At 40.5% G+C, this 19,685-nt stretch overlaps 1 protein-coding gene across 2 annotated transcripts in view; it reads left to right on the plus strand.

The window, feature by feature from the left end:
• The window catches only part of LOC140565942 (roundabout homolog 2), a 44,332-nt gene extending 35,154 nt beyond the window's left edge, over nucleotides 1-9,178 (plus strand). Inside the window, exons 13-27 of one of the 2 annotated variants that reach the window (XM_072692178.1) lie at nucleotides 121-242; nucleotides 346-562; nucleotides 2,098-2,216; nucleotides 2,303-2,477; nucleotides 4,105-4,323; nucleotides 4,422-4,464; nucleotides 4,557-4,696; nucleotides 4,812-5,081; nucleotides 5,187-5,301; nucleotides 6,259-6,471; nucleotides 6,850-7,013; nucleotides 7,158-7,271; nucleotides 7,382-7,525; nucleotides 7,762-7,901; nucleotides 8,346-9,178. In XM_072692178.1, coding sequence (XP_072548279.1) covers nucleotides 121-242; nucleotides 346-562; nucleotides 2,098-2,216; nucleotides 2,303-2,477; nucleotides 4,105-4,323; nucleotides 4,422-4,464; nucleotides 4,557-4,696; nucleotides 4,812-5,081; nucleotides 5,187-5,301; nucleotides 6,259-6,471; nucleotides 6,850-7,013; nucleotides 7,158-7,271; nucleotides 7,382-7,525; nucleotides 7,762-7,901; nucleotides 8,346-8,357 — 2,207 coding nt within the window. In that variant the 3' untranslated portion in view covers nucleotides 8,358-9,178. The remainder of the gene's footprint in view (nucleotides 1-120; nucleotides 243-345; nucleotides 563-2,097; nucleotides 2,217-2,302; nucleotides 2,478-4,104; nucleotides 4,324-4,421; nucleotides 4,465-4,556; nucleotides 4,697-4,811; nucleotides 5,082-5,186; nucleotides 5,302-6,258; nucleotides 6,472-6,849; nucleotides 7,014-7,157; nucleotides 7,272-7,381; nucleotides 7,526-7,761; nucleotides 7,902-8,345) is intronic. The other variant, XM_072692179.1, reaches the window with a different exon arrangement.
• Nucleotides 9,179-19,685: the final 10,507 nt, after the last annotated feature.

Below are 19,685 nucleotides of genomic sequence, written 5' to 3' on the forward strand. Positions count from 1 at the left end.
TGACAGCTCTTTCAATAGAAATATTTTCATTGTACTTAAAGTGGTTTGCGCTGTTTGCACTTGCACTCCCCTACAAGTTCATAGCTCTGCCTCTGACTGTTTGTTTTGTGCGTGTTTCAGATGGCAGCCCCAGCGGTCCAGCAATTGATCACAGACGAGTCCAGACAGACTTTGCAGAGGTCGCAGTTTATCTACAACCTCCAGAGATCTTGACTCCCACTAGTGTGCAGCTCACATGGACTGTGAGGACATGACTTAATCATCTGAATAATCACACTCCACTGTACAACTTAGCAATCTGCTGCATACAGTCTCATCCACCGTGTGTGTGTTGTGTTATTTCAGGTTGAGCGTGAACCACACTACATTCAGGGCTACCGGCTGCTGTACAGGCCAGTGGGCAGCGCCTGGCTGGTTCAGGATATAAAGGCAGGACCAAAGCACACTGCTGTCTTATCAGAGTTGCACAGAGGCACAGAGTATGAACTCAAAATGAGGCCCTACTTTAAAGAATTCCAGGGATCGGACAGTGAGCTGGTTCTTGTTCGCACCCCAGAGGAAGGTATGACTTGCTTTCATATACAATAATATATAATACTGTCATATAACAATATATAATAATTGTCATTTCAGTTTGTGTGTAGTACCGTGAGACCTTTTAGATAGAAATGCAGGCTTCTTTCTCAGCACTGTGTACCTGTTCATTCTACATCACTTGTTCTTTTAACTGTAACTAAGCTCTCTTAAAACATCTGGGTTCAGCTCAGTAAGGGTTTTTTATTTTAAAAAATGTAATTAATCATAAGTCATTAAAGCAAGCAGAAGTAAGGCCTGCAAACTGAAAGAAATTGTTGAGGCAACATGATGCATTAAGATTTTTCTCAACAACTGCAATGTTATTCATTCTTACATATATGTTTAGCTAATTTATATTTGCTTATTCAAACAATTCAGATTATTTTGTTGTGAAATCCTAACTTCATTGAAACAGTGAGATTGTTGAAAGGTAACATGATGCATTAGAAGAATTTTTCATTGTCCTTGCTTAACTTACTTTGTTTAGCCTTAAATTGTTTATTCATCTAAAACATTAAATGACATGTTTTATATTAACCAAACACATCTAATTGGTCCAGCAGTAGGATTTGCATTGTGTGTATGGTTGCAGTGGTATATTGGTTTTAGATAAACTGCAGTATTAAAATGGATGATGTACATTTGCTTAATACGGTATTGAAAAAAAATGCAACCAAATTCAAAATGCAAAAGAATCCCAGCAATTAATTTTTAAAACCAAACAATCAATCAGTTAAAAGAGGAAATAATAAGCAGATTAATCCATACTGAAAATAATCATTAACTAGAAACAAAATAGTTTAAAAGAGCCTTGCCTTACATTCAGCTTTCCTATTTATTAATTTTCAGAATGAAGACATTTTACATATACTATGATTAGTAATTAGTTTTAACTATATTAATTACTGTATTTAGCCTAAAAACCGTTTTATTCCTTTAATGGTCAGTTTACAATAATAATAAGAAGAATAAGAAGAACAATAACAAGAGGAAGAATTGTGTAATACTGTATACTGTATACTGTAGAAGCGTGATTTTCTGAGATGGTTATCATACTGTGAAAATCTCAATACTGTTGCAACCCATTATGCCAGCTACACTGTAAGCCCAGAAAAGTTCACAAACTCTTTTTTTTAACATCCAAGGGCTAACACTGCAGTACAGTCACACTCACTAGGACATAAATGGTAACTTACAGGCTTTAATACTGAGGCCAGACAGTCAACTAATATATAAAATATATCTGCATACCTAAGAGAGTGTAGCCTGGAGGAGTGACGACACACTGACGGTGTGCCAACCAATCACAAATCCTGGTTTTATCTGTAATGTCAAAGAAAAGCACCACGTACATTGTATGAGGAGGTCAACGATAGCTGTGGATACATTTGTTTGTCCGTAAAAGCCCTTTATGTGCAGCAACCTTCCAAATAATAACACGTCCACTAGTCGCCAAAACATTGTATGAAGCAGAATGCAGACTAAGTCTGACACCCTTGTTTGATTCTTCTGGTCTCCCAGTGCTCAGCGGACCCCCTCAGGCTGTGAGCGTTGTCCAGCTGAGCAACAGCTCCACCCTTCGTGTGTCCTGGGAACCTCCCCTCATCGATGGGCAGGACAGGCCCGTTCTGGAGTACATGGTAAGAGTCGTAACTTTTCTCCACATGGTGCCGACACTGGCTTTGGATAACAGGGGCATAACACTCCACTCTGATTCTCTGTGCAGGTGTGGTGCGTAGGGAACGAGTCTGGTCTTCAGCAGTTAAACCGTAGTGTGGATGGGGAAGTTCTTTGGGCGTTGTTGGATGGATTGGTACCGGAGCTGCTGTACCGCGTGCAGGTGGTGGCTGTGACGAGCGCTGGAGCAGGGACACCTAGCCATCCCATTTTCATCTTCCTCAGTGAGTGCCTTCTGCTCCTGGCTGACTCTGAGCTCTGATGGTTATCAGATGTGACAGAAAGTGCTTTGTTGAAAACTGAGGAAATCCATTCTAGATATAAAGTATGATTTTCATGCGCTACAGCAGACAATGATGAGCCTCGGCAGCTGAAGATATGTGATGTTAAATTTTTCCTAGAAGAGGCAAGCAATTGCAAATCAAATTGTGAGGAAACATATTTACTATATTTTGGATAATCCTGGTTATGTACAGTGTAGTCAGTAGGTAATTGGACAATGACAGCTTTTGTTTGGCTCTGTACTGTAGGACAGTGGTTCCCTGGCCCTGGAGTTCTTCTTGCCCTTCATATTTTAATGTAATGTTAATAAAATAACAGACCCAGTATTGGAACCAGAAAAAATATTTTATAATGTTACTGAGATTCAAACCTACCTCCAAAGATTTGTAAATATATCTCCCTTCAGTGTTCTTGTCCACGAAAAAAGTGCCTTTCGTACAGTGCACTGGGCTATCACTTTTACCCATAATTTGCACAAATTCTCTCAGTGGAGGACAAACTTGCTGAACAAGCTAACAGCTACTCGCAAATTCCGCTGGCACCATTTTCTTTCCTAAAAACAATCCTATCTGGTCCTGCCAACATCATCATAAAACTACAAGCTACAAAAAAGTAAAATGCACTCAGTCAGACCAGGAGAGAAAAATAGATCATAGATCAGTCACTCCTTATTTAATACCTTATGTACATTTGAAGCCAGTCAGGTTTAGTTACTACATCAAAAAACATTTTACAGTGACCTTTGAGTGAACCTTTGTTGTAGTTATTGCTGATTAGGTAACTGCCAGCAGTAAAAACACACTGGATAGTTCTTTATCTTCTGCTACAACTGCTGCTACTTAACACTGCTGTCGTCCAACCTAAACCAGTTAAGCAGTTTAAGGATAGAGCCCCGGTAATAAGCAGATTACTTAATCAATTGGGGAACATGCCTAGAGACATTTGTTGTATAGTTTGTGGATTGTAGGCAGTGATATGAAATCACTAAGCATGTTATTTTGTCTAATTATTTTTAAAGCGACTGTGTATTAAACAGCCAGGTCCATCTAGTGTAGATGTAAACACTGAAATTAAAGCCGACATTCTGCACCCCAAAACCTCATGTTCATCACTCTTTTCCAGTGTACTGTAGTACAGAGCCAAAATCGCAAAAATGTCACTGTCCAGTTACTAATGAGCTGCATTGTAGTTTTGATTTTCCATCCAATTTTTCATTTAGGTTTTCTGAGGAGGAGTTTTCTGTCATTGTACGTCATATCACTAATTTAATGCCAAGTCTGGCACATGGCTAGTTTGATAGATTTTCAACCTGCCACCATGTTTTTAAAACTGCTGGAGAAGCGTTTCAACCCACTCAGCCATATGACCAAGCAGATGGGCAAATATTTCTTACTTGGGCATTGAAGAAATTGGTATCAGCATTGCTGTAATGCCGCTATTTAGTTTGCAGCAATGAATCTGACTGATATAAAAGGATGACACCATTTAAATTTATTGATATCTTTCACATCTCCTATATATTTTTGTAATATCTCTCTCTCTCTCCACCCTAAATTCTCTCTGTCATAGGACCCCCTGTTGAAGAGCCATTGTTGCCAGTGCTAAAGGATGACAGCATCAGTCTCTCAGAGCAGATCTCTGGAGTGGTCCGACAGCCAGCTTTCATTGCTGGCCTAGGTGGAGCCTCCTGGATGGTGCTCATGGGCTTTAGTGCTTGGATCTACTGCAGGCACAGGAGGAGAAAAGAGCTTGGCCACTACGCCACTTCATTCGCCTACACACCTGCAGGTAAGGAGGAAGTGAAATAGCACTCCTGTTCTTTGTGTCCCTGTAACATTTTAGAAGACCTATGAATTTGTGTTAATGCCCCTAATTTTTTCCCCTAGTTGGACTCTCCAATAGCGATGGATCAGGGATAATCAATGGAAGGTATGGATTAAATAAGCAATTTGTCTGCATTTATATTTTTGAATGTTCTTTTGAAATGGGACATTAAATAGGATGTCATATTTGCTTTTTAGGCCATGCCTACTTGGATCAAATGTGGGTAATTACCCCTGGCTGGCAGATTCTTGGCCAACAAGCAACTTTACCCACACCAGTAAAGACTCCATGACCTGTTGCTCTGGTCAACATGACTCCACAGACAGATACTACAACAGTAAGAGCTCTCTCAGATCATTAGATTCATATCCTGTTCTTGCACTTTTATACAAAACTCTGTTCCTCTGTTCATCATTCTTTGGTTCTTTTGAACTCCTTTATTTGTTCCCCAGCTGTTGGCATCACTAACTTCCTGAAACAGAGTGACACCTACAGCCCAACATCCAATGAGGGCCCCATCTACAGCACTATTAACCCAGCTGATGAGGAGCAGCATGACCTGAGCAGTCTGTACTCCCAAGGTCCAGACCCCTACAGCAGCTCACCAGCACTCTCCAAAACTGACGTGTTCGGCCTGGATCATGACCTCGACCAGTGGAGTCTCCAGTCTGGCCACAGCGCAACTGAATATGCCAAACTCCAATATCCAAGAATGGCAAAAGGTACTGTGGCTTGACTTCATGTTCAGGCTTAAAAGCAAGATCAACAAAATTTATATTTATATTGTTTGAATAGGTTGTGTAATGGCAACTATTGCATTGTTGCAGACAATGTGGCGATACACAAGTCCTGTGTACCTGCTGCCTTTACCTGGTCTGATGTCCTGTCCCTACCACCACCAAATACCAGAGAACAGAAATACCAAGAGAGACAGCGACCCAGGTTTGAGTCACCATCAGATAGGCATTATGTTTGGCAAAACTGCTGAGCCTGTTCTTGGTTTTCTGAAAAATAATGTTCAGACTTTTAGGGCAATTATTTATTTTACTGTGCTATTAAGAAAGTGTGTTCTAATTGGTAACCCTATATAATAGTATAGTAGAGCAGTTGAGACTGAAGCACTCAAACATTCATGGGGGTTTAAATGACTGACTGAATAGGCAGACATGTATACTTTGGTTACTGTGGTCTCATGAAAAAAAAGTTAATTAAAAAGTTGATGGGCATTTTTCAGAGAAGCAAGTAAGTAGCATTTTCTGTTAATACCCCATTCTTTCTTCTTTTAGTAGTATTTGTTTCATACAATATAACCCTTAGCAGTCTGCACGTCTTCTCCTAGATCACTTCTGACACATTTCTCAATTAGACAGCCTTGTGCTAAACTGCTCCCAGTGGATAGAATGCAGACATTGCATTAAAAATAGGATTCGTCTGCTAATGAAGTTAGTGCTTGAGCCGAAGCTTCAGTGCCATGCTGATGGAGAAAGCAGGCTGAGACACAGGCCACCAGACCCTGCTGAGCCTTTCCTAATAGCTCCTGGCAGGAATCAAGTGCAGTGAGACACATCAACTTGCACCCATAACTTTTCTTTTCCTTTTACAGAATGTTTGGACGGTTTAGCCCTCAGGGATGGGTCTGTTGTGATGAGAATTTTTGTTGAGGTCTTCTTTCTTGGCATTGTGATGCAAAATTTAGTTGTTTATTACCCATAAATCATTTCCACAAATTCCCTGAGGGTCTGTGGCCTTGCGATAGCTGATCTGTTTGTTGGCTGGTATTTTTCTGTCCAGTCTGATTTTGTTTAATTATTTCAGTGTATTCAGGGTCTGGGTTTGTATAGCATTTAAATTGGTCTCTATAATGGTTTGTGTTTCATGTTGCTTTTTCCTGTATTGTAGCTCGGAGGATGATGAGGACTGGTGTCCTCCTCTGCCAGAGAGGACGTATCTGTTCGAGGGGCTAGAGAATGCCGCCACGCTGCCTCTGAGAGGAGAGCAGTCTGGCCGAGGCACCACCTACAGTCAGCAATCTACATCCATTCTCACACCATCCCCTCATGAGGAGCAGCGACCAGCTAACTCCCGCCTTCCGCATCCTGACTTACTGCCGCGGTACACACACACACACACACACACACACACACACACACAATTATACAAACACACATACTGCATTTTTTAGTGTTCGAACATTTGAAATAACATGGATGTTAATTTATTCAACAATAACAGTAACTGTGGATTGAAATATACCAATATAATAAGGTATTTGTAAGGGTTTTATTTATCAGTATTTGATACGGCAAGAAATGATAAGTGATGTACTGTAAATAATAATGTTGTATAGTTGTTGTAGCATCAAAAACACAAATTCAAACAGTAGTAAATATATTGTAAATAGTTAGTGTACATATTTACATTACAGTTTAGTTACATCAGAGTTTGCCTTCATAGAGAGGTTTAAATGTTCTTGGGTTTATGCTTGTCCAGCAGTAAGGCACCATGCACACTCATGTCCCAGTTACCTCTGTCCAAGCCAAATCTACAGACCAACCTAGACTCTCACAGTGGCAGCCTGCCTCATCTGACAGGCCACTGGAGAGACATTGGTCAAATGGAGGGACCGCTGTCAGACAACACTAAGCATTTAATAGGTAAGAACTCGGTCAGCCAACTAGTCTCTGCACTCTGTACCTTCCACATACAGCTATTCAATGAGCATGTTTACACATGATGTTTAATATATTGTTTATACATTCTGTTTCTTTTCTTTCTGTATTTGATGTGATGTTGAAAAGGAGAGTTTGCCTTGTTTCCGCTTGAGAAAACAATTCATTCACCTAACCACCATCCAAGGCCAAAAAAAAAATCACCTAGAGATGGACGGAGAAGAGAAGTCTTAAAGCCAGGAGGTCAGGAGAAAAAAAAAAGTGATTTCAGAATTCGGAGTTAGAGTGCATGCAGCTGTTCCCTGCGGCTGTTGATTTGGATGGCTAACTTATCTTTTTGGTTTTCCGCATAGACCTACCACCTCCCCCTGAGCCCCCTCCTGGAGAAGACTCTCTGAAGCAGCTGGCTGCCATGCTGGAGAGCGGCAGCAGAACGCCGCCATCCCGCCAAGAAAGGAGGGCGGAGCGGAGAGCTGCCAGCCAGTGGAGTGCAGAAGGTCTGAACTCATGCTGCATCCTGGCAAATAGGGTCAATTACGCATGCAGTAGCTATTGACAGTGAAGTAAGGAGTGGCTGCAGAGGAATTTGAACAGGTTAAATAATGTTTAAATTGAAGTGCCATCACACAATTTTTATTTAAAATATTCTATGAAGTAAGATTCCTAGTCTGATTTAGTTCCTGAAATGCATTATTTTTTATTGACTGTAAATGCTAAATTGTGTTGTGCACAGATGAGGAGCTGATACAGTACTGTAAGATGAATATGATGTCCAGGAGTCAGGTGTCCAGCCAATGTTCCTCTATTGGGAGCCCCTCCTCCCTCTCCTCCACTGCTTCACGCTCCTCAGGAGCAGCCAGGAGGAGAAATGAGGTGGGGTGTGGATTTTGTCGCAGTGCGTGAATGTGTGGTGATAAACTTGTCTGAACTACTGACTAATTGAATTCATTTAAGTCTATTGACCCGGACTCCTTAAAACCATTCATATGCTCGTACATCATAAACTGACACACACATTTCGTGAGCATGTTTTCACATTCCTTTGGTTCAATAGGCCTAAATTAGTTAATTACAGTAGTCACAACTCGCTCCGAGACAACATTGCATTATAACAGCGATCGATAGGAAACCGAGAAACAAATGTTTTAATGCACGGCACATTTAATCACCAGGCTCATAATTGCACCTTTATTGGTAAGCAATAACATGTATTTAAGAAGCAGTGCTGAGGATTAGGATGCTGCAATGTTATACCAAGCTGGTGGTTAGCTACCTTGCACCAGCAGTTTATGTAATCATGTGTTTTTTTGTTTGCAGAATATGATATGAGGGAGAACAATGATGCATTTGTCCTCAGCATCCTGCTGTGCCATCTTTCGTTGGAGCTCCAACCTGCTTTCGTTGAATCAGAGGCCAGTAGAACACAAGAGCCATACAAGTGTATGTGATTTTAATCCACTTTGTCAATCGAGGGTGATTCATTGATTATTTAAGTATTTATTTATTTATTTATCACTTGTGTTGTTTTTTAAGCTCTTATTCTATGTCCCATTTATACCTTGCCTTTCTGTGTATATAAAAACTTTCGACTATGTTTTGTGTACAAGGAAATTGCCACCGCAGAGGGAAGAAAAAGTCCAGTCAGTATTTTTGTCCGACAAAGTACGTTTCTGAATGTAATTGCCGTTTACATGTATAACTGGATGTTTACATGTAATGCCATGGTGTTTATATTGTGCTATACAACAATACAATAGTATAATCAGACACAGTCTATGCGATCCAAGCCCATCTGAGTGGTATGGTAGAATAGACCAGCAGTTTATAGAGTCCTTTTCTGTGAATCTCCACTATCACTGAACCTCCGCTTCCAATCTGTCCACGCTACAAAACTTGCATCTGTTCAACAGAAAAGTCTCGCCTGCCAAGCTCCGGCGCTGAACGTGTGTTCAAAAAGACGCTTAAAGAAGAAGTGAAAATGCTAACGTTGCTAACGCTGAATAAAAGTTAGCAGTGCCTGTTAGCATTATGCAAACGAGTTCACCATTCACTGTCAGCCACTTTAGCATTAACCTGGTTATGTCCTCCTGCATATTTTGATTGCAAAAGAAAACACAATAAAACAAATGTGACATTCTTTTTTTAAACTATCACGCATGTTCATTCTTTTCTGCAAGCAGCTGTTCGACTGAGAGAGAACAGTGAATGACTTTATCTGCTAATGATGAGATCTGAATTTTCATCATTTTTCTTGGCAACTAAAAGGCACATTCGCTGTGTGCAGCACATATTAATGCAATTAAAAAAAATAAGGGAAGCATGAAGGACAAAAATGCTTATGTGTGATTTAAATTATGATCAGCTAAACACATAAACATAAGCCTCTTTCAGATATGCACGGTAACCCACAACTCTTCCATGCTGGAGCTGAATATGTGAACGCAAATGTTTGGATCAGTTGTACCCAAGGCATACTCAAATTATGCATCCGCTTAGGGCTCCAATGCCACCAGGGGGCTCCCAAGAGCACAAATATATGATAAGATTTAAGAAATATTAAAATATTGTTATTGTTATTTTTAAAAATAACATCGAATAATAAAACAAAATTGTATTACACAGGTAAAAGCATTTTTTATCTAAATGTATTTTCATAGTTGGCTCTCCAGTACTAGGTTTATCAAATCTGCTGTTAGCTGCTGCCACTGTTGAACAAATGCAGATGTGCGCTGCTTGGATGGTGGATAAAGGCCTGGGCGCTTAAGCGTATTGCACAATATCTCTCTCCCTATGAAATGATGAAGCATCTGGTGCTGAGGTGGTGGTATTGGGAAGCCCCATATGAAAATCTGCTTAGGGCCCCATAAAGGCTTGGGCCGGCCCTGGTTGTACCAGACCTTATTCTACCTGTCCCCCAGTACAAAATGTATGAATAGAGTGGATCATTTTCCAGAGAATTCCGTAGCCTTGCTCACCTTCCTTGTGCTGTAAACAAAACACCGCTTTTTCCGCAGCATACTTTTTGCATCCTGCCGTGCCTCCTGCATGCGCTACACAGGTGACACACCTTGCCTAAACCACACAATATGATTCCTGTGGTGAGAACATGTTAGACAAGGCAAATCTACTGCATACCGCTAAATTTGTGAAAGGTTATCTCTGGATATTGTCCGCACCTGATTCTCCAGACAATTTCCGGAGTTCATATGTGGAAACTCATCAACTTTCAGTTAAATCTGGCATTTTGTTTGACAAATATTGATGTGAGTCATGTAGATTTGAGTTTGTAATATGGGAGAGTTTGTAATATTTCTAAAAGGGAAAATCCCTTCTCTGGCCCAAACAGCAAAGCAGCAGCTCATGTCCTAGTATTTCATTTTCATGGTCCAGTCAGAAGTGAGAGGAGATAATGAGAAAAGGAAGCCACGTTTCATTAGTGTTAAATGATCTTCTCATATTCGGATTTCTTTCTTCAGTAGCTTTCTAAAGAGCGAAAAAGGTTCATTTGTGTAAATTGTCTCTGTTAAGCAACCAAGACAATCAGCTCATTTTTAGCTTTCGTCTGAAATTGATGTAGAACACATTAATTTATGTGCGCATAACTGCTTCAGACCTAGGAGTCTTCAGATTAAGGCCATCATCAGGGTCCAGGCACTATGCATCATAATGGAGCCAGTTGCGCACGAATAATGGCCAATGTTTTTAGAATAGCCTATAATTATAAAAGATGTAGGGTCATAAAAATGGAGATTTTTGGGAATGACATAAATTTGCCTAGTTGTTGACCTCAAATAATACTACACTAATTGCCCAGTGTTTTAGGCTTAGAATGCCCCAGAATCCACTAAGGTTTACTTTAAATGCTGCTGGACTCCACTAAATGGGAATAGTTTCTGAACTTGTCACCTTTTTAATTCTCATACATTTTTATGTCTGAATTCTAAATAATGCAGTATTACTGAAGCCTCTTAAGTGAGGTAGAGCACTACCTTTAAGGTATTAAACAGCCTGTGTGATAACAGTCCTAAGTAATTATCCTTCGAGAGAGTTGATTAAACCAATAGAGTCAGAGTCATTTCCAGGACCTTGAGTGAAGAACATCACATTAAGTGACATGCTTTCACTGGACAAAGAGCAACCGTAACTAGATGACACTTTAAAGTAATACAATGAACAAAACCTCTAAGGGATTAATTGAGCCTTTGTATAACAGTCCTCCATGAGGCGATTAAACCTTGGATAAGCAACGAATGAAGTCTTTCAGCACCACAAATGAGGACAATCATCACTTAATTGTACTTCAAAAAGTCAGAGTAATCGATATAAAAAGGGTTTAACCCCTTAAACAGCCAGTGGACCTCCAGCAAAGCAAAAGCGTTATTACAAACGTCTGCTACCAGAAGATAGCCCCACCAGTTTGTACCGAAGTCCCTGTAGTTACTGACTAATACACCTTAGTGTGTAAAAAGCCTTTCTGCATTAAGGGGTTAATCAATTTGTGGGATAATAGTCCTAGTCTCCAAGGGAGTTTAAGATCTTTCCTTCTGCTAATATCATCCGACCTCTACCCTGGTCACGGTCACAATGATACCGGAGCCTACCCAGAGTCATTGAGATAGTCCCCTAGTGCCCTGTCCAGGAATACCTCCATGGCAGTGTACCACACACACAGTGATGCCACAGGTAGTGTGTGTGTGTGTGTGTCATCCAGCTTCTGGGGCCAAGGGTTTGGGGTTCGATCACCACTACAGTCACTGTCTGTGAGGAGTTTGGTGTGTTCTCTCCATGCAGGTTTCCTTTGGGTATTCCTGTTTTCTCCTGCATCCCAAAAATACACACAGGTGAATTGGCTAGGTGTGAATGAATTTTCTGCCTTTAATAGATTGAATGATATTTGTCATCTCATGTTATTTGTGTACCTTGTTGGAAAATTCTAGTTAGGTGTCTAAATTTAATGGGATGCAAAAAAAAGTGTATCTTCTTAAAGCTGTTAGCTGTGCTGCCCTGTCGCTACCCTGTATGATTGGAATTTACTTCAAGGAGTTTTGGGGGGGGGGGGGGTTTCATCAAGGTCTGGAAGTCAGCAGAATAGTGAGTGTTTGTAGGTAAATATATCAGGGCTGTCACACAGAGATACAAACCCTTGTGTCTCCATTTTTGCAGTTTTGCACTTTTTCACATAATGTGAATAATGTAAAAGGTAAGGTAAAGGTGCACGTATTCGTCACTGTACAGTGTGGACTGTACAGCGAAATGTGTCCTCCGCATTTAACCCATCTGGTAGTGAACACACACTCACACACACACGTGTTAGGGGCAGTGAGTACACACACACACCCAGAGCGGTGGGCAGCCAACTCCAGCGCCCGGGGAGCAGAGAGGGTAAAGGGCCTTGCTCAAGGGCCCAACAGTGGCAGCTTGCCGAGCCCGGGAATCGAACCCACAACCCTGTTATCGATATCCCGGCGCTCTAACCGCTGAGCCACCACTGCCCCTTGCTGAGCCACCACTGCCCCTCATGTGAAGTTCATGATGAATAGACACACTCTAAAATGACGTGAAATCTTTTTACATCGACTTCCATTAAAAGTTAAGAAGTTTTTTTCTTCTCTTGAGTTGTCAGTTTTGGACATAATAGGTTTTTGCATGACAGCAACATGCATTTTTGTTATGTATCGCTTTTCTTGGCCAGGACACCTCACTCACACCTGAGATTGTTCCAGGTTGATTAAAAGGTAATGAAAATAAAACTAAGAAACTAGGTTCAACTACAGCTTTCATTTTCAGGTAAAGCCAGTCTGTTATGAGAAGCTAGGGGCTAAGTGAAGTGTGGCAAGCCAAGCAAGCACAGTAACACAACAGAGCCGTACTGTACAGCGTTGTCTGTGCAGTTCAGAGCACTGCAAATGCTGTCCAAACCTGGCTTTTTACTCCCTATGTAGTGAAGGGCATAAAGACTGCATTATAGCCATAGCAGTTGGAATGTGGCCCTTAACCCATTAAAAGAATAGCCCCACCAGTTTAAACAGAAGTCCCTGTAGTTACTGAGTAATACACCTTAGTGTGTAACAAGGGATAACACTCTGATGTTAGGGATCAGGAAACGGGAGAAAGCATCTGAATGTACTGGGTGGTTTGTTTTTGACAACTCATAAATAACCAGGGGCCTGACAAAGCGCTATTATGCCAGCTTCGTCTCAATGTGTGACAGAAGGAATCACCTCAGAGCTGGCAGTGGTGATTAGTAGGGGTGAAACGGTACGCAAAAGTCGCGGTTCAGTACAACAGGGGATAAAGCAACAACAAGGCTAGCCCAGGTTACTGTTCATTTATGTTGAACAGACAATTGTGCAGGTACGTGTTCACCCCACAAATGTGTGCATTAAGGCTGAGTGATTGAGGTCCAAACCAAATTACTATACTAATAGTAAACTGGAGTAAATATTAAGTACTAGTCTAGCAGACCTGTGTCTTAGTAGTAGAAATTTAGGTAGGTACTGTTAGAAGGTGTGGGCTCTGTTACACACTTGTGGTCTCAATGGCCTCATTTCAATTCAGGCCAGCTGTTGTGCACAATCTAAAGTTAGTCAATCTTTAGCCTTCTCTCAGTGACCGGTTTCCCAAGGCACTGGGTCTCTTGACTAGAAAGTTTCATGGTTAAAATGGACCTCTCTCAACCTAGACTAGTGGCAGTGGCATTTCTGACCTGACCTCACTAGTGCTTTTATTGTTAAATGCAATCCAATCCTCACAGCAATGTTTTAATATCTAAAGGTAAAATCGTTCTAGAATTGGGACAAACTACATATTAATACCCTTGTTTTCAGAAAGAGTACTCATTCTGCAGCTGTATGTAGGTGGACCTCAGCGTGCCCAGTGAAGGATCGCACAAGGTAGGTGGGTGGTGAGTGGATTTGAGGTGTTTTTTTATTTGAGATCTGGCAACTACAACTGTATCCTGCATCACTTCATGCTAAAGTACTCTCCTCCCCCACAGGTTTGGTGTTTTTCCCACATGGAGGTAGTTTCCAGATAAAGATGATAAGGTTACAAAGTGTGGCTTTTAGGGCTACTTTCAGAGTTTGTGCTTTAATTTTCTTTTCAATCCAATACTGAGCAATATCCAAGCTAATATTCATAATTTTAAGACTTTTAAAGAATAAAATGAAATTGTAAAGGCTTCAATTGTTAGCATTAAATAAACAGTGAACGAACTCCAAACGATCTGCCATTAAAGAGCATTCATACTGTCTCACGTGACTGTCTGAGTCGTGAGTCTCTGAGTGCTGAAGACAACATAGTTCCTGTCCCACACGTTTATTTGCTGCAGTGATCTTTATATTCAAGGACCCATTATTATTATAACTGCTCAAAGAAAACACATAGGGCTGGTTCCGCAGAAAGGAATTAGGCCTAACCCTAGACTACAATGGAAAATTGCCACTCAGAATGCTCTGTAGTCCAAGAATAGGCCTAATCGACCCTGAGTGTCTGTATTTTCAAGCAAGGACTGAAACAGCAGGACAGTCACTAAGGTTTAAAACCTTGTTTACAGATGGTAAAGAATGCAAACTAATCATCTAATGAATGTAGATGTATCCTGGTGTTAAACAGCATAAGGACAAACAGGCACTAAGATTTGAGCATCATTATTTTTTGGTGCACTTTGTGGAACATCAGTGGTGGCCAAATCCTGACATGTGAGCTTAAGAGTCTTTTTTAGATGATTTATTTAAGAGTGGTTATACAGTTGTATACAAGTGTGGTGCCCTGGCCCGGTGTCATGCTGTTGATTTGAATAGTGACAGGAAGTATTTTATGAACTTTTATGAACACAAAAGAATTGTGGCATGTGCAAAAGTTTGAAGACCCCTCTGACTGTTTAATGGGTAAAAAAAATGATCATATAAAAAATTGCTTACTGTTCTACAATGGGGTTGTGTGGCAGACAGTAGCACAGGGCACACTCTGTGGGTAGGTAGAGGAACAGATCTCATGAAATATCTGCAAATTCCTGAGGCAAATGTAAAGCAGTTAGTCAAGAAACTGAGGCTGAAAAGAGTCTACTACAACAGGACAGTGATGGACCATGGATTTTAAACATTAGAGTAATAAAAAATGATTAATTGAATATTAATTAATAATTTAATGGCCTACCATCTTACAAACATGCTCTCATGACATATGCTATCCTACCATCACCATCAGTTTGGGTGTCCAGCATTGGCATGCAATTTGCTAAGTTCAGGGCTTGATACTCGACCTCTGCACTGACCCAGGACTCCACTTGTACTGATTAAGGGCTCAACTCTGGACGCGAGTGCAAAGGTTTGAGACCTACTTGTTACTTGTTATTTCAGTGGCTTGTTCTAAAGAATAGCTGGATACAAAAAAGGAAAAAAAAACATTCACAGGCTGTGGTATCTGCCAAAGGAGACTGAGTAAGGTCTCCAAACCTTCTGTTTATGATGTCTATTATCAAAACAAATGTTTGCAGGAAAATGTTCCTCTAGATTGCTGCAGAGGTGGTGTTTACTCCTTCTTTTTACTTGGACTATCAACAAAATATGTCATTTGGCCCAAGGTGCCCACAATTCTGCCCAATCTTCCCACAACTGCATATTTAATTTCTACACCTCCGACATTTCGGCCTGTTTTCTTAGCTTCTGAACTGGGTATTTTTTTCCTCACCTGGCCTCATCTGCCCTCAGGAAAACACCAGCAATTTTTGTAGAGAGTACCGAGCCTTGCCCCTGCAGGGCAGGCAAAGAGCAGGCAGGAGCGTAATTAACATACAAATTTTTAACCCCCCTGGGGCGCTTAAAAAGAGAAGGAAAAAAAAGCACTGGAAAACAAAAGACAGAAAACAGCAATGAGAAAGAGGACATGCATTTCTCCTCGCTCAGGAAAGCAACTGCACTGCATTAGCTAATAGCCTACAAATCCAATGTCTATTCTTAAACTCTTAAAGCATACTAATGAGTCAGTTTGCTCAGATGCTTAGCCTACCTTAATGACTTCATAGTAATGCTGCATGGTAGGTGGATGCTAACGCTGCAGTAAAGGCATACAGATACCGCAGCATTCACTAGAGTTGATTAAATGATTCATTATAATCAGTCTCTAATCGAAATAGGTCATTTGATGCAATGTGGGCTTTACCACTATTGATCCATGTTTGAGGGATTTGCGGTTGTGCATGGAATGAGCAATCGCCATCCACTCTGCCTAAAAGCAGGCCTTCATCCACAACCTTAATCACAAAATGCTAAGAGCAGATGCGCGTAATAACCTTGTGTCTCCATTTTGACCATTGTACACTTCTTGCCATAACGTGAATCTGACGGCTTCCTTACATTGTGTCAAAATGTCATGATGAACGTACCAATAGAAATGCTCCAAAAGTCCATTGAGAATTAAGAAGCATTTTTCTTTCTCCTGTAAAGTTCACATTTCAGAGATACGAGATTATATAGATGGATTGACTTTCTGAGTGAGTTGCAAGCCTCTGATTTAGTAGTTTAGGCTAGTATGGCTATTTTTTTAGTCTTGGTAAATACGTTTACTGTGGACACTTTTTTGAAAACTACTTTGCGAAAATCTAGAATTAAGGGAAAAAAGCTAAAAGCTAATTCTAGATATTTGGGTAAAGCACCGCTTGAAGGTGCTGGTCATGTGCTGGGTTGCGGCTTGCAGACGGAAAAGATGACATGAAAATGAAATGAAATCTTTTTACATTGAGTTTAATGTGAAAAATTTTACATAATGTGAATTTGTCAGCTTCTTTACATTGTATCAACATTTCATGATAAACAAACCAATAGAAATTCCCCAGAATTCCAAAAAGGATTTTTCTTTCTACTGTAAAGTTGACATACAAGATTGAATACATGGATTGACTTTCTAAGCAAATTCCAAGCCTAAGATTTAGCAGTGTAGGCTATCAAATATTTATTGGTAAATGGGTTTACTGCGGACGCCCCCAGTGCCCAAGTGTTCCCTTTTTTGAAAACCAAAATATAGTTACCCTAGATTAACAACAGCAATAGCTACTTTGGGAAAATTGAGTAATTGAGGCAAAAGAGCTAAAAGCTAATGCTAGCCAGTCAGATGAAGCACCACTTGAAGGTGAGAAGACTTGAAAATGACTTGAAATAAACAAAGGTGTGAAAAGTATTACCATTCATTCCTCAGGTAGAAGTGGAGATACTAGGGTTTAAAAAGACTTCTATAGAAGTTGAAGTATCAACTTTGTCCTCCAGTAAAAGTGTAAAAGTACTGGTTTCAAAACTACTTAAAGTAGAAAAGTAAAAGAAATGTAAGGAAAACAAAGTCCAAAAGCTTAGGCCGCGCCACAAGGGTCTATAGTGCACTACACCCCCCTCCCCAATAACCCATTTCTCTAAAAGCCATAATGAGGATAATATTCTATTAAAATGTTGATGTTGAAAAATGTTGGGCTGCACTAGGCTCTTGTTTCAGCTGCAGATCTGCCCATTGAAAACGAAGCATTTTAGTAATATCAGCTCTATTAAAGGAGCGTCTCTGTGCTCTACTGAGCATTAACATGAGCTTCATGGAGGAAAATATGAGGAGTCGTTGTCTAGAAGTTTTGTAAAGCTGCAGAAAGTCAGACTTCAGAGGCGTGTGATCAATAAGCTTTATTGGAATGTAAATGTGGGCCTTAGTCGGGACGTTTCACTGCAGCTCTCTTGAGTCTCTGCCACAGACACAGTCTTCATACTAGACTACAGACGTCTGCTGTGAGCTCGTTGGAGAGTGACGGGACGTGTGCAGGTGTGATGGATCGCTTACAAACCAATAGGGAGTCAGAATGGTGTATTTTTATACTTCTCATCCAACCATGATCAGATTCACACTTTCCCGATGGAGAGATTTATCTGGAGAGGTTTTTTTTTTTTTTTGAAAATGTAAGGAGTAAAAAGTTCAGATAACTGTGTGAAAATGTAAGCAGTAAAAGTAAAGAGTCTGCCAAAAAATAATGACTCCAGTAATGTATGGATAACCACAAGACGACACCTCTGAATGTATCATCTTTTTTCATTGACTTTCATTGAAAATTAATGTTAATGTTTTTGACATTATGTGAATTTGGTGTCTTCTTTACATTGTATCAAAATTTAATGATGAACAAACCAATAGAAACGCTCTAAAATAAAATATTTTTACATTGACTTCCATTGGAAGTTAGGAAGGATTTTTCTTTCTCCTGTAAATTTGACATTTTGGAGATGGGAGAATGTCACTGGAGATCAAAAATACGTATTTTGTATAGATGCATTGACTTTCTGAATGAATTACAAGCCTCTGGTACCAGAATAGCAGTGGCAGAAATGTTCGCCATGACTCACTTACCACTTGCTCCAAGTCACTATAGATTAGAACTGAAGAGCTGCAGGCAGGAGTGCTTGATCTTTCTCTCTGTTGAGATGAAAATGACTTAAAATGACCCTCTTACAGGAGAGAAGGTACAGCGTGTCCTGCTGTGCACTAATTATTCCCTTTCTTACTGGACTATGCGTTTTTACAGTGGCAGAAAGCATTCAGGAGCTGGAGAGTGGGCAGCTTATATCCCTGCTAGCTTCCAGCCTCATTGTCCTGCTGTTAGTGGCATTAAGGCATTATGGATGGGTGTGGAGATGGGTGTAGATAAGTAAATCTTTAATCCATGTTTGATTATGCTTAGAAGCTCGGCGTGAATCAATTTCAGACGGCCCATTATCCTACAGGGCCAAGCAAATCGTGTGTATACCTGTCAGGTTGAGGACACGCTGCCATCTAGTGTCAGACTGCTGATTTGGCTTGTGCAGATTCAGACAGGCCCAACGTAACGCCTGTGACAGAGCCTGAGGTTAAAGGGGAGCTGCACATAATCAAGTAGTTCACATGCGGTTCGGTGTGAAATGTGACATTTGAGAGAAATGTACTCAGTCAGAATAGTAGCAGGGGTCCTGAAATGGGAAATGGCATGAAAGTGACATGTTGTGAACCGCAAACAGAGCTGTAAACCAGCCCAAAACTGTCACTCTTTTTATTTACAGCCCCAAAATGTACACACACCCAGCCCACTAGCTTGCTAGTGGATAAACTACAGTCACCAGACGTCCTCTTGAGACGTCCACTTTTTGGGATGTAAAAAATGCATCACATAATGCAATATTTCACACTGATTTTACATCAGTTGCCACACATTCTGTGATTCTGCAGATTTCTACAGCTTTTAACATGCCTCTTTAAGTCCCGCCTTCTCACCGCCAACATGTACCTACTGTCTACATGTACCTACAGCTACCTGCAACCATTGGTCAAACTGCTTCCCATCATGGCTGATTGGCCACAGTCTCAAACTGCCTCACTTTTATTTTAATTATGTATTTATTTATATATATATTTTAAATTATTTTTCTGTTGCTTTTTGACTTTTAAACCATAAGTTCAACTGAAAGGAGATGATTTAGCAGTGTAGGCTATTAAGGCTATTTATTAGTCTTGGTAAATGAGTCTGCGGACGCCCCCAGTGTCCCCAGTGTCCTATTTTAACGCAACAGCTATTTTGGGAGAATATGGAATTAAGGCAAAGGGCTAAAAGCTAATGCTATGTGTTGTGAAGCTGAAGGGCAGCGGCAGAAAGGCTAA

The sequence above is a fragment of the Salminus brasiliensis genome, chromosome 11 (genome assembly GCF_030463535.1).
Source record: "Salminus brasiliensis chromosome 11, fSalBra1.hap2, whole genome shotgun sequence".
NCBI classification, from domain to species: Eukaryota; Metazoa; Chordata; class Actinopteri; order Characiformes; family Bryconidae; genus Salminus; species Salminus brasiliensis.